General features: G+C 37.2%; 2 protein-coding genes across 2 annotated transcripts; both read right to left on the bottom strand.

Annotated features, from left to right (window-relative positions):
- Window positions 1-43: 43 nt before the first annotated feature.
- Window positions 44-7,220, bottom strand: LOC115996999 (transcriptional regulator STERILE APETALA-like). The gene is made up of 3 exons (XM_031236441.1): window positions 6,963-7,220; window positions 807-1,344; window positions 44-639 (listed from the first exon to the last, which is right to left on the bottom strand). The coding sequence occupies exons 1-3, from the start codon at window positions 7,218-7,220 to the stop codon at window positions 44-46; spliced, it is 1,392 nt and encodes a 463-aa protein (XP_031092301.1).
- A 4,179-nt stretch (window positions 7,221-11,399) lies between these two features.
- Window positions 11,400-14,849, bottom strand: LOC115997255 (SNF1-related protein kinase regulatory subunit beta-2-like). Its single transcript, XM_031236772.1, has 5 exons — window positions 14,549-14,849; window positions 14,241-14,416; window positions 12,941-13,092; window positions 12,655-12,817; window positions 11,400-11,942 (listed from the first exon to the last, which is right to left on the bottom strand). Exons 1-5 carry the CDS (start codon window positions 14,571-14,573, stop codon window positions 11,607-11,609), a joined length of 852 nt encoding a protein of 283 aa, XP_031092632.1. The 5' UTR covers window positions 14,574-14,849; the 3' UTR covers window positions 11,400-11,606.
- Window positions 14,850-15,094: the final 245 nt, after the last annotated feature.

Genomic DNA, 15,094 nt, shown 5'->3' with positions numbered 1-15,094 from the left:
GGTTTTTTTTTTTTTTTTTTTTTGTTTTTTAATTTTGTTCGTTCTAGTGGGGACCACCGCCGAAGTCCCACAAATGAATCGTGGCGTCGCTAGAACAAGCCGCCACGTGGCGCTCGTCGGCGACCATGGCGTTTATATCCAAGTTTCTCTCCCTCAAGCTTCGCAGATAAACGCCGTCTCCTCGCTCGATCTCCCAAACCCTAACCCTAGACCCGGCGAACACGATCGCGAAGCCGCCGTTCATGCACCCCATAACGCCGCCCTGGGCCGCGCCACCGACATTAAACCAGCCGCGCTGCGCCAGGTCCTCCGCGCGGCGCACGCTCGCCGCGCCGCGGTTGTCCATGATCAGGAACGAGTCGCCGCGCGCGTCGAACGCGCCGACCGTCAGCCCGAACTGGAACTGGTCTTCTTCCCCGATTATAAAGCCCTGATTTTGCAGGTCGAAGACGATTAGACGCATGCCGGTGCACGCCACCGCCGTTTCTAGCCCCGTCACCCTGACTCGGCCGACCAGCTCGGTTAACTCAGTGAGTAGGTGCCATCCCATTACCGCTTCTGGATCGGTCAGAGTTCCCCCCACGAAAACTAGCTCTTCTGTTTCGCTGTTCCATATGTGAAATGCCCGCCCTGGAACACCTGAAAACGCGAAAATTAATCTAACCTTATAACTAATTTCATAAAATTTTAAAATTAACCCCATCAAAAAGAGCTTCAAAGAATTATTAATAAAATCTTAAAATTGACCCCATAAAAACTTAAAAAGAATTATTCATAAAATTTTAAAATTAACACCATTAATGTACCTGCATATAGACCAACCCACCACCGGTCACTACCGGTGAAATCAACCAAAGCGCCGTCGTTCACCACGTCCCCAAGGTGCGCCCGGCGCGGCGGCGCGGCATCTCCGATGACAACCACATGAATATCGCCGTCCAGCGAAGCAAACACGAGCTGGGCGTCCGTCAAAATGATCCCCGACACCGCGCTGGAGTACCGGCCGAGGCGGTCGCGATGGTGAGGGCGGAACGTGGAGAGGTGAAGCCTAGTCGGGATATAAAACAACCGCACCGTCCCGTCCGAAAACCCCGCCGCCAGGTGGTGATCGGACAGCGCGAGTCGGCGGCACGACAGCCCGTCGTTGTTGTCATCATTCGGCGGCGCGAAATGGAGCGTGCGATACACGTACCTCCCCCGACGAAAGTTGTTCGCCGTCTGATGCCAAAACATGAACTCATCCCTCCACGTGTTGCGGATGAGGTGGCGGCGGTTCCAAATCCGCCCCGTCAAGTTCACCCACAGCAGATCGGAGCGTGACACCGCTTGCCACGTTGAACAAACCTGCAATCATATCATATCATATCCCACCATTAACAAATAACAAAGAGACTCAAACTTAAAAATTTTCTTAAAAAATAATAATAATCAAACCATAAATCACTTGAAATTAACATTATTCTAACAGTCAGCCAAGCACCTTGTGCTCAAATGACATGCAGTGACTCTTTAATATGAAAGGTATAGATGAACAGATACTAAAATGTATTAGCGTCAGTTGAATTTAAAATAAAAAAAAAACATTATTGTAAAAAATCCCACACTATTACTCTATTAGCCAGCATGCAATTCCATTAACTTCGGGAAAAATGTTACTTGATTATTATACAAAACTATGGACTGCAATCTCCATATGGACCTGACGTACCAAACCACAGTTTATCAAAAATAAAACCCATTAATGCAATGACAGTTTTGGGGAGACCAAAGCAAATAAATTCGAGCTGTCCTAGAGAGAGAGAGGAGCATAGACTTTGTAGGTAGGTATGTACAACCCTGCATGCATGGGTACAACAACAACAACAACGTCCTTTTCTTCTTCTTTCTTCTCCTTCATCATCGTTATAGATCCTACCATACTATACTATGTAAAACTGCAGGTGATCCAAATTGAACACTGACATTTTCCCTTCTGTAATGTTTCAACTCATGATAAGCTGTGTAGAAGTACATACAATCCCCCATACGCGTGCACCAATAACACTGTACCATACTAGCTGCCGTGTGTACTACTCCCCTCAGCCATTTCATATATACATCTTTAGTCCACGCCTACCAATGTGTGTATCCCCTACACTAATATACAAATATAGCTATATCGTTGAATCTTACTTATCCCATCTCCCATAAGATTTATTTTAAAAATGAGATGATAGCAACAAATTAAAGAAATTTTTAGACCCTTTAATTTATGAGAAAGTACATATGTACCCACTATTTGAAGGTGCGATAAGGATGAAACAGACTTATGACATTAGTCCACAAAGTATCATAAAGAGATAATCTAGTCTAAGTTGCCTATAGCTATCTGTCTCAAACTGAGAAAGTCATTAAATCACTTACACTAACAAAAATCTTTAATTTTCAAACCTTAAAGCTGTAGAAATTATGATTTTCCATTAAAAAAAAATCTTATGTTTCTAATCATTTTCCAGTAACAAAAATTTCATACTCATATTTCTAATAACAAACCCTAAATTTCCAATTTCCAATGACTCAAATTCTTAATTTTTCAGCAATGTAACATCCACAAGGTGATCGAAAATGACCTTCTAATATCAACCACTCTTTCCAACCACCTAAAAATAGGTCAAAAGGTGAACCATAATAGCAAAAAGATCTTTTTCCAAATTCTCAAAGTGGTTAGAAATTGTGATTTACACTTGGAAATCTTAAGTTTCTAATCATTTCCAATCACGAAAAATTCCTTATTCGTATTTCTAATCAGAATTCCCAAATATCCGATTCCAGTGATTGAAAATTCCTAATTTTTCATCGGTGGGACATTCACAAATAATTCAAAAAAATGACTAGAAAATCACTAATTATCAACTATCATTTCCTATAAAGCAGAAGTAGGTCAAAAGGTGATCCATAATAATAAAAAATATTTTTTTTTGTAGTCTCAAAGTGATTAGAAATATAATTTTCGTCACAAAATCTTAAAGTTTTAACCGCTTTTACTAAATGAAAACTTCCTAATGTCGAGTAGTGTGACATGCACAAGCACATGAAATAAAATAATGGTCTGATACGATGATGAATATAATAGTACAATGTTGTTTAGCAAATACAAATATGATAATATCCATGCAGGCAGAAAGCTAGAATGCATGGCTTCATATATATATCATCCATCGCATGCACCAACGTGGGTTGGTTGTAAAGGGAAGCTGGAAAAGAAGATAAAGAGAGATGTAGTGTGGGAAAAAGTAGGGAGGAGTATATTCTTTTGATCAAAGATTTAAGTACTCCAAGATATAGGGAAGGGACAAAATAATCTCACTTTTTTAGGAGATTGGAAGATTTCTCACTTGGGAAAAAGCTAAGGGGGTGAAAACTGTAAAGACAAATTATAATATTATACACTCCCCATCTGTGATCTGTGTTTCCTATGCTACTCTGATCTGCATGCATGAAACTCTAATCTCTTTCACAATTCTTTAAGCCCTCTTGCAATATAACAATTAAAAAATTCTTTAGTGTCTCGATTACTGTAAATATTGATAATATTAGATATAACCATATGTACTATTGTCAATCTACTATAGAAGCAACCCGACCAAGTTCATTTGGTAACTATAAGATTATAAGTTCAACCCTAAGAGTTGTTTATTAGTCTTATTGGTTTGAATCGATCAACTATAAACAACTTAAGCTAAATTTACTTCTTTGTGATGTTTTGTCAGTTAGGATCATAAGGTAACTTTACCTAAAACGCACCATTAGGTAACAACTATGGGTTTTTCTATAAATCAAAGGTACTATCGTCCTTAAGACAGGTGAAGGAACGACCTTTTGTAAGCCAAAAAAGTGAATGAAAATCGGTGATTTTTGACCACTTTTGACATTTGTAAAATTATTTTTCTACTTTTTGTGTCAATTATACATCTTTTTTTTTTAATACAATTAGGTATCTGGATACCATTATATTGTATACTATTGACACCAGTAAAGATCGAGATAAAAATGGTATTTTATGCAAGTATAAGACAAAAGTGGTTGTGGACCACACAGATAGTGCATGGCATTGGCATCAGTATGCAGAATCTGCAAATCTAGTAGTCGCAGGAGTAGACTACTACACTGCAAAGCCATCTGGGCGACACAGCATCACCAACGTAAACAAAACATCGGATTGCAACGTTTTGATTGTTTGTTTTTATTAATAAAAAAAAAGTTCTTTTTTCCCTTTTTGTTTTTTTTATCGAATGGATCGAGAAGAGAGATTACTACATCTCCCATTCTTTCATTTCCAAGAAAAGGTGGCCAAATTAAAGGCCTGTCTCCTTTTAAAGCTTGCAGAAACGAATCTTCACTCTTTCTTTCTTTCTTTCTCTCTCAACTTGCATTGCTAATAGCTATTTGGTTTGACCCTTTCACCTCTTTCCTTTCCTTCCATCAACTCCTACTTCTGATACTATTACTGTGCTTGCCACCATCTGCCTGCCTGCTTCCTCTAGGGTACATGTACTCTCACCATTTCAATTTTTTTGGGTTTTGACCAAACTAACTTCCCAAGTTTTCTTTCTTAATGGAGACTAGAATGGTTCCCAAAATGAGTAGTGACAAAATGTGGTTAGAAATCTACCTTTTTTGGTAGAATTTTCTTAATCAAGGATAAAAGTTTAAGGGTTTTAAAAGGATTTTTTAGGGTTTTCATTAGTTGCCCAATAATGTTTTTTTATTTGTCAATTTAATGTTGGGCTTTCTTACCTAATGTAGAATGGTTCCTTAATGTGTAGTGACAAAGGGATTTTAAAAATGTAACTTTTTTAGTGTAATATTTTCAACGAGGAACTAAAAATTTTAGGGTTTTAAAATCTTTTTGAGCTACCGTTGGTTGCCCAATAATGTTTTTATCAACCATCTTAAAAATTAAACAAAAATATTAATCTTTTACAACTTTTCAAACTACAACTAGTTGCCCAACAATTTTTTTTTATAAGGATGACACAGTTGAAAATTTCGCGTTTTCTATCCATCATTTTTTACCACCTTAAATGTGAACAAAAATTTAAGATATTTTTTTTCAACTTTTGGGGTGTTGACATGCCTAAGCTTATTTTTGCTGAGCTACAAAAACCAATATGATTTTGAGCAAAGTTTCTCACATACATTTCCCTAATGTAGAAAGCTAGGGCCAAGAAACCTAGCTAGTTAACAGCTAAACCTAACTTGGTTTCATTGGTTAAGGATAATCCAACAGTGGTTAACATACAGATATTAGATTCTAGTACATTAATTACATGCCATCATGCATGCATGCATGCATGAATGCATACATACATGTATATGTATAGTCACTACTGCAAATTAAAGAAGGGGCAGGGCAGCATTGTTTCATCAAGATCGAAGGGAAGGAGGGAACAAGTCAAAAATTAGCATTAAGGAGAATCTTAAGCAAAGGTGTTTAAAATCTTGAGTGGTACTATAGCACCACAAAAGAGTGATGTCTTTACTGTCTTTTCGCCGCAAACTTAAGTTCCCACCTACCAATACAAAGTTGTACCCATAATTGCCCATTGGACAATACATACCTCTTGACCATGTATCAAGGTTGTTCTTTTATATATTGTTTTCTCACCAAAAACTTGAAAGAATTTCGTTACCCATTTACTCAGGTTGTTGACTTGTAACTGTAAGTTACAAGTTTGATCCTCAACGAGATACGAGAATAGACGTCTTGATTTGAGCTGGTCAACTATGACTAATATGAATTACATTCATAGTCAATTTGAGTCATAAGTTAGAATTTACCCAGTGAATATATTTCGGTAGTGACTGCGGGTTATCCAAAGAAAGGAGGGGGTGGGGGTGGTTTCCCAGTTCCCAAATCTCTAACTAATTACACATTCTGTTAGCCATAAAAAAGGAGGCCTCAGCGGTCCCTTTCAGCCATGTTTGGAGTAAATATATTATCAGATGAGAAGGTGAAAAAGCAACATTATCCCAATGGTGTAGACCAGATGGAATCCGAAAGTTGAGCCAAAAAAAGTGGGTCAAGCTAGAATTGGATTCTGGTTCATTCATTCTAGGGCTGTTTTGAGAGGGAGAGGGAGAAATGGCAAAAATCAAAAAACCCCTTTTTGGGGTCTTGAGATAGATCCATCCTCATACCAAAAAAAATTGTGAGAATAAAAGGTGCCCACTGCACATTTCCTTCTACAGCCATAATATGTGAGAAGAATTGCAGTAATCATTTATGAGAAGCCCTGGTCTGATCATATGTCAAAAAGTACTATACTGCCCACCTAGCACCTTCCTCCAAAATATTAATGTTAGTTCAATTCCTTTTTTCTAACCTAAGAAACCACACACACAGTACTAAACCCAACCAGGGTTTGAAGGGATTTAGGATTGATTAACTTTCTTGGTTTGTTTTAAAGGTTAGGAGCTATATATAGAGCAAAGTTTAAGGTCATAAGTTTTGGTTACATGCTGATTTGGTCAAAGATACGCACTCAAACTAATTCCTAGCAGAATCATTAGCTGTATGATCTCTCTAGCATTATACCAATTATGGTCTTAAGCCTTCCCATCATTCTTCCCCATTTTTGAAGGCAAAAACCACAAAACAATTATTCCCATAACCACTACAAGTACACTCTTACACAGACAACCTCAGTCAAGTTAGTTAGATTTAGTAACAACAACACTACAAGTTAAACTCCCTATTGGCCTTCTTGGTTATGTGTAACTTAGACTGATTTATTTACCAATTATGGTAACAAAGTTGCGAGTTTCCCTCGTAATTCCAAAAAAACACACACACTCTCCATACCTTAAAAAAAAATATATGATCCAAACACCATCCCACACATACGATAATAACAAACATGTACTTTAGAGTTGTATGTAATGTCATATATATATATGTATGTATGTATGTATAGGCGCACCTGGAAGAGGCTGGCGAGTGCGGGCGCAGCGGCTAAGCGGCCATTGTTGGAAGCGGCGTCAATGGCGACTTGGTAGGCGAGGGATTCCACGAACGGCTCCGGCCAGACGCCGTTTCCGCCGCGGCGGCGGCTGCGGGAGGAGGATGACGTGGGGGCTTCAAAACGCACGCCGCCAGCGCTTCCCTCCCGGCCTTCCACGGGCTCGGGGGACGAAGAATTGGTGGAAGAAGGAGAAGGAGAAGGAGAAGAAGAAGACATGTTTTTGGTATACGTAAACAATTATAGGAAGAGGATCGAATGGAATGGAAGAATAGTGTGGAAAACGAAGGGGGGGGGGGGGGGTTTTGCTCAAGTCACAGGTTAAACAAACAAGCAATTAAAAATGGTTGGATGGAGAGGTACCGGAGGAGAGATAGAGACACAGAAAAAGCCCCAAAGTAAAATTTTTTAGTGTTTCAAGATACTAAGCAGTTGTTGTAGTAGTAGTTATATATACATATACATACATATATCGAAATTAAAGGTGATGATAACGGATACATCTTTCATATATATATATATATATATATAGACACAGATTTGAGGGAGAGAGAATATAGGGTATTAGTTGATGTGGTTGGTTTTAAAGTTTTGAGTAATATTATACATATTTTATTGCCAAAACTTTATTGTCTAGTAGTCCCGTTTGCACTTTCATATAGAAGAGGCGAATTTGATTGTCAGTGAAAGCGATATTGATTCTTTGTACGGTCTCGTCTCCTATCTTCTTTAAATGATAGATAGGAGAACGGACTGATACAACGTGACTAACTAGTATTGTTTGGTTAGGTATATAGCTACCAAGTCACACATTCCTCTATACAAAGACCGTAGGCCTACGATTGTCTTTGTAAGAATCTGAACACGACTATCTTTATTGATATGGTTAGTATTGTTTATTAACTCTTTGTGCTTCAACACGTTGAGAAATTATAATATGAACATATAATACAATGTAATACGGTCAGTTGTATTAAAAAAAAAATTTCTTTTCGATTAGTAGTTGCGTGCTTTACTTGTCACCTAACCAAAGTTATATGATTTCATCACTTGGTATGTTAAAATAATCTCATTTATAATACTTCAAACTTTTTTTTTTGTGCAAATTATCACGGGTCTTAAGAACTAGCTAAGTAGCTGCTAGGAGTATGTATAATCATTGTTGACATTATAATTGTCCCCATTATAGAAAGTAGAGTTCTATTTATAAGTAGTAGCATTTTTACTTTCTATATTTTAATATAATGATCTCAAATAACATTTAGATTAACTCGTTTAATTGTTTTTGTCACTCCAATTCTTGTGAAAAGGATATATAATTTTGAAAAAAAATTACAATATTATCGATTATAATATCATATATGATTGCACTTTATATTTTGAAAAAGTATTTTCTCCCCTCATAATACTTATTTTGTCTTATTTTAGTCATTTTTTTAGTACTACTGACTCTGTTACACCGGGTGCCACTTGACCACAAGGACTTTTGGCAAATATTCATTATTTCATTAGTCAAACTAACTATTCATTCTTAGCTTATTTTGTTTAGTATTTTCTTCTTATTATTAAATTTAATTCTTTGCGTTTAATAATACTTGTAATGTAATGTCTAAATATATAAATTTTACGTACTAATACTAAATTTAATATTATAAAAAATTAATTTATAAATAACTTCAATTAAGTTTCGTTAAACAAATCAAACACAAAATTAGAACAACAGATCGAGTTTTAGCATTGTAAATTTTTTGAACTGCCTTATTGAGGTAGCTCAAGTAGTCTCCAAATCAATATCAAATTGCTTCGAGTAACCGGGCGAAAGTTTCTGATATAATTTGCCGAGTATGAAAAACCTAAGTGATCAAAATAAAAAGTTAACAAATTAAAACTTACAAATAATATATCCCTAAAAAGAAGGGTTATGGGCTTTCCCGCCTGAGGGAGATGAGCGGCTACGACGGCGGAGCACGGCGGTCTTTTTTTTTTTTTTTTTTTTTTGCATGTGGTTTTAAAATTCATGACACGGCATCAGTTGGGTTCATGGATTCTCTGATTTGTACTTTGGTCTATTTATAGCTTTTGTAGTTATTGAGTTGGTTGACATGCTAGGAATCCGGTGGGCCACAACTGGGTGGGTTCCTATTTGCAATTGGGTGGTCTTACTTTTCAAAGATGATGCAATTTCGAGTAATATCCCCTAACAATTTTGGTTTTCTAACTCTTGGTTTCGTTTCAATTCTTCAACATTTCTTGCCTATTATGGTATCATTCTTCTTCCTCTTCTTCTTTCCCTCTTTCAATTCTCAAATGTGTCATTTGAAAACTCACTTTCAATGTAAAATTAAAGACTCCTAAAAAACCTTTTCTACACTTTGAAAATAAATTTCTCATTTACTTGTTATTTTTCTTGAGTGTTTAAATATATAATAAAATTCATCTCCTTTGACACAATCTAAATCAATGAAGAATCCTACTCAAAATGACTACTTGCATGTGAATTTTCTAACAACATATAGAATTCAATTTGATATGATTTTGTTTATTGAATACTTATTATTTTCTTAGTTGATCTCCATTAACGATTTTCATTATACTATTTGTTAATTAATAATCTAAGTCACAAATCCTAATGGAGATGGTACAATGAAAGCGAACTGATGGAGTGAAGTGGGCCCTGCCAAAGTAAACCATTTGGTGAGCGAGCCTAGAAAATGTTTGCCCGACAAGCCCACCCCGCTAAAGCTCACTATTTAGCATGCGGGACTAGCCTCTAGTCATTAGGTGGCACAACAAGAGCAGAGAGGTGAATTAAGCCCGTTTAAACAAATCTAAATAAACTCTCGTACTTAAAGATCACGAGTTCAATTATTATCAATATCTTATTCGTCGAGATCGTTGCATAGAGTCTAGCTTGATTGTACGTGAATTTGTTAATACCCTTTTGCTCGAGCATATTTTATGAGATCTTGACGGTGTGTATTTTTCATCACTCAAAAAAGAGAGTTCTAAGTATTACAATAGCTTACCTAATGGGAAGCAATACACCACCGATCCTAGTAATGAAAAATCAATCACGGTAAGATGTGATGGACTTGTTGAAAACACAATGATATGATGCATGTTTAATTTGAACTTGATTGGATGTCTAGAATTTAACTACAATCAACTCAAGCCTACCGCCATTCCAGTTTTAGGAATGGCAAGATTGGCTTATGAACTTGAACATAATTCAAACCTAACCAATTAAGTCCCATACAAGGTTGACAAGATTAAGTCCCATTTTCTTGATAAGAATCAAAACCTTCTTTAGGCCAAATCTCGGGAGTCCGAATCCATATATTTGTATGTAATAATGTCTTTGTGATAGTTACTCTCGAATAAGACTCAATCGGAACTCGACTATATTAGTTTCATGCATCTAGCAAGAAGTAAAGCATAGTTTATTACTCTGTATTTTTGTTAATATAGGTGTTAAGTTCTTGGTTGCGACTTGTTTTGACATGTTTAATTTCAGTCTTCACCTGTATTCAAGAATTCATAATTTCCCCCAGTGTTGCTTGGTTTTTCAAATTTTCTTATAGTCTTCTGGATTCAGAATTCTCATTATCCCATGCACTCTTCTGCGTTGCATCCAGTTTGATGAATGAAGAGTCCATATTTCAGCTTTCTCCAAAATGGGAATTATGCATTTTGGATGAATGAAATGGTCCTGCTCTGTGAAGAGAATTCAACATGTTCCACCCCATCATTCACCACTAATGATGCCTCAAAGACACTACAAATCCAAGGGTCCCATCCTCCCGATCAGTAAAATTCGAACCAGCACACTATAGTTCTTAGCAAAACAGGCTATCAACCTTACTTTAAATCAGTTAACTAATTGATGTGCGTCACAGAGACACCTATGGTGCCTCAAAGACACAACAGATCCAAGGGTCCCACCCTCCCGATCAGTAGTATTTGAACCCGTACACTATAATTCTTAGCGAAACAGGCTATCAACCTTACTTTAAATTAGTCAACCAGCTGAGGTGTGCTGCAGAGACACCAATGATGCCTCAAAGACACAACAGATCCAAGGGTCCCACCGTCCCCATCGGTAGTATTCGAACCCGCACACTATAATTCTTAGCGAAGTAGGCTATCGGCCTTACTTTAATTTAAATCAGTCAACCAACTGAGGTATGCAGAGACAGCGAGAGAGTGATCAAGGAAGTATTAGGTGCAGAGACCCAAGCTAATAGTTGTTTGGCTAGCATGCTAGATCATCCCTAATATCCAATAACTAAATATAATGCAGTAAGGTGAAAATTTTGCAGAACTGTAGAGCTCAGAAGATGAATGCTGCTATTCCAATGTCTACACACACATATATATATGCAAGAATTTACAGGAGAATACTATCAACTTCAGACTTTCAAAGGTTATATTAGAAAAGTATGATATTAAAAACTAGTCAAATTGGCTTAAGGATATACAATATCATACACCAGCAGGTTGCAATGTCACATATCAAACAATCATATCATGAGCAAAAATTGGAATTCCCCATCCATTGAGCCTTATTTGCCTTAACTACTGATCCAACACCATTCATTAATTTGTTCACCTTTTAAGGTCTTTTAAGGATTTGAAAAGCACCAGAGAAACATATTTGGATCGAAACCTGTGGGTTGAACTTAGTGCCACCATGGACTGTCCAGCATGCCCTTTCTGGAAATAAAGATGCTCCAAAACTGCAGGCAATGGCTTCTGTAGTGTCTCCACACTATCCCGGGATAAAGATGTCCGGTTTAGTGGCGTTTGTTGCAAGAGAGGAGGCAAATCGGGTAGCTTTTCGTTGAAATCGCCATAGCTAAAAGGTGCAGAATTGTAGCTTGATGCAGGGGAAGGTGGCGATTTGGGCCAACAGATGTTGTTTAGAACCTCAGGAATAACATCCTGTGAAGTAACAATGATCAATCACCATAAAGCTAATAAGCAACTTCTCTACTAAGCTATGGTCATATCCCAAGTTCCTATGGCATACAGTTACAAGTTTTATGTAACTAAAAGGGGGAAAAGATGAACATCCAAAGAAAAGGTACACCTTCTTGTGCATGTTGTTCAACTGGGCCAAATCTGATTAATAGACTGAATTCAATCAATTAGTTAGTTTAATTCATGACTTTATAAGTCTATATCTCTCTTATTTTTCAAGGTGGGACTCTAAATACTTCCCTTCAAGTGGACAATCAGACCATTTTTTAATCTAAGCGGTTGACCTCAATTGGATGGGTTCGATTGGATCCTCTCTTAAAACAAAAGGTTTGGACCCTATCAATGCCATAGAAAATCAATAGTTATACCATTTATTCGAGGTGGACCCATCACAATTTATATACTGAATGTTCACATGTGAACATTCAGTATGAAATATGAACATTTATTTGTGAGCATTCAATATGTAAATTGTGTATTTTGGACGTAGGTCCAAGGTGAACCTGGTTCCACAGATTAATTTACTACAGAAAACTGGATAAACTAAAAATGTACTGAACAAGTTTGAATTAGACTAACTAATTGATTAGATTAAATCTTTTAGTATGGTTTTAGCCCATAATTGAGTTACATTGGCCCATTCAATAAGAAAAAGAGGTCCACAAGGCAATACCTTCAAGTCCAACACATTGAAGACACGCCCCATATCATCACACTCGTGTGGGAAATCTGGAGCATACCTCCATTCCCCATCAACAATGAATCTGAAATGGTAAATCCCAGATGGCAACATCTTCATCACACTGAAATCCTTGTCTGTTCTTTGCAAGTAGTCTCTGCTTGGAACCAATTGTTAGACAAATTAGGCCATAAACCAAAGCATTTGTTACATAATGGACAACAACTTAACCAACAAGAAAAGGCAAAGAGCTAAGGACAAAACACAAAACTGATCTTACCTTGTTTGCCAGTCATCCCATGATCCCTCAACAGCAACCTCATTTCCACCCTGCCTCCATGTGATCATTGTCGGTATCCCATTCCCAAAAGGCATTTCTATCTCCCCATACTCTGCTGTTGTGTTTTCATTCATTGCAGCATTGCTTTGGTTCTGTATCATTTCATTAGGGACCTCATAAACATATCATTTCCACACAAATTAGAATAAGTTGCTTTCATATGATCAGCAGGAACATTCAGAAATTAAATTGTTTTCCTTTTTCCATAAGATGATGACTAAATTAGTTTCACTTTGGAAAATGATGGTTTTACAAATCAGGTATTCAAGGCTTCTAACTTTCTGCCAGCCTCATTGGTCCCCATCCAAGTTATGGGAACCAAAAAAGTCCAAATTCTCTTCTTGTGTCTTCCTTCAGAGCACCAAACACACACCATCAACCCCACACAACACATGTACAATGTGGGCAAATATCATATCATATTCATCTCTTGGTAGCTACTGTTACCAGCCTACCTTTTTTTTTTTTTGGGAGAAATAGAAAATTATAAAAAGGAAAATAGGAATAACCACAACCAAGTTGGTCAAGCTGTTAGCTTGGTTACTACAATGTTACAAATTTCACTTCCAGTTGGAACAGCCTAGCGGCCTATAAAGCTTTTTGTTCACTTTCTCAACCTAAAATTATGAAAAGGAAAACAGGGGACAACCACAACAAAGTTGGTCAAGTGGTTAGCTTGATTAATACAAGGTTACAAATTTCACTTCCAGTTAGAGCAGCCTATAAAGCTTTTTGGTCACTTTCTCAACCTATTGAAACACAAAGAGTCAATGCTCTTAGTGGGGTTCAAACCTATGACCTCCCAGAACCATAGAGGTGCTATTGAGCTATGAGCAACAACATCACAACCCATCAGCTCCATCTTCACACACAATATTAATAGGCCAACAAGGGCATCTATAAACTTGAATTCCTCTGGATTTTCTAGGAAGTTTATCAAATAGATGAAAACTACATCACCAAATCCCAGATTTTTTATTTGTCATTGACTCCAGTAAATATATAATATCAACTGCAATTTCTCACCTATGGGTAATGGTTCAAATAATCCTCCAATGACTGCCCACAGATGAGGGTACTTACCAAAAAACTCGGACTTTAAAATAATAAACACATGAATATATAACACATTACACTCGACTACTTGATCAATCCAAAGAAGTTAATAGCTTTGTTTCATCTCGGGATGAGTATCTGCCTACATATATATATGCTATAGCTAGCTTTGTAAGGAGCTGACCTGCGGAGTGAAAATCAAAGGTGATTGATAAGCCCTGGGGGTATGAAGAGGGGAATATTGAACCATGGAGCCTGGAGAGTGAACAAACTCCATATACTCCTCTTCTTCCACATTCTTGGCCCCAGAGCTCTCAGCTTCATCCCCATTCCTTTTCCCACTTACATTACCCATTATTCCTGCACAAAAAAAACATAAACTTTCTTGTTCAAAAACACCCAATTTCATATAAAGAAACCACATTTATGATCTATGCTGACTGATTATGAGAGAAGAAATTAAAACAGTAAAGAAAATATGCAAGCCCCCACTTCTGAAGCTCTGGGTTTTGTTCATAACATGCCCATTCTTCTTCTTCTTCTCTCTCTCTATAGATTGTTTTAGGTGGACATCTAGAAGAATAGAAGTGATGATCAAAGGGAAGGTAACATGATTTCTGCAGCTTTTGGTTGATTGATGGAAGTGTGTCTGTATTATAGTATAGCAGTGAAAGAAAGGGAGGAAGGTGGGTTTTATATAATCCAATGAGTTTGGAGATACTTTGGCGAGGTAATGATTTCTTGTAGTACTACAGAGTGATTAAAAGGGAAAGTTGAAAATAAAAAATTTCCCATTAGTTATTGTTTTGGAAAAGAGATTTCCTGAATGCAGTAATCTTTATACACATGGCGCCCATCTGCTGCATGGCCTGCCGGCTTTCGGATTTCCCTTGTACGGGGGGCAAGCTTTTCATTTGCTTCTTTCTTTCATTTTTTTAATACATTAAAGGGGCGTTTGGTTCAGGGAATGTTACATTACCTTAGGGAATGTTAGATAATTGGGAATGTTAGATTCCTGTGTTTGATTTAAAATTGAAG

The sequence above is a fragment of the Ipomoea triloba genome, chromosome 11 (assembly GCF_003576645.1).
Source record: "Ipomoea triloba cultivar NCNSP0323 chromosome 11, ASM357664v1".
In the NCBI taxonomy this organism is placed as follows: domain Eukaryota; kingdom Viridiplantae; phylum Streptophyta; class Magnoliopsida; order Solanales; family Convolvulaceae; genus Ipomoea; species Ipomoea triloba.
Note: the sequence above shows the minus strand (reverse complement) of the source record. Positions and strands in the feature narration are given on the sequence as shown.

What these genes read in the sequence shown, in the direction of transcription:
- LOC115996999 (XM_031236441.1), bottom strand. Translation starts at nt 7,220, where the DNA reads ATGTCTTCTTCTTCTCCTTCTCCTTCTCCTTCTTCCACCAATTCTTCG. An exon ending in CACTCGCCAGCCTCTTCCAG is followed by an intron (nt 1,345 to 6,962) that starts GTGCGCCTATAC and finishes ATATGATTGCAG; the next exon opens with GTTTGTTCAACGTGGCAAGC. An exon ending in GTGGGTTGGTCTATATGCAG is followed by an intron (nt 640 to 806) that starts GTACATTAATGG and finishes TCGCGTTTTCAG; the next exon opens with GTGTTCCAGGGCGGGCATTT.
- LOC115997255 (XM_031236772.1), bottom strand. Translation starts at nt 14,573, where the DNA reads ATGAACAAAACCCAGAGCTTCAGAA. An exon ending in CAAAACCCAGAGCTTCAGAA is followed by an intron (nt 14,417 to 14,548) that starts GTGGGGGCTTGC and finishes TTTTTTGTGCAG; the next exon opens with GAATAATGGGTAATGTAAGT. An exon ending in TCAATGTGTTGGACTTGAAG is followed by an intron (nt 11,943 to 12,654) that starts GTATTGCCTTGT and finishes GTTACTTCACAG; the next exon opens with GATGTTATTCCTGAGGTTCT.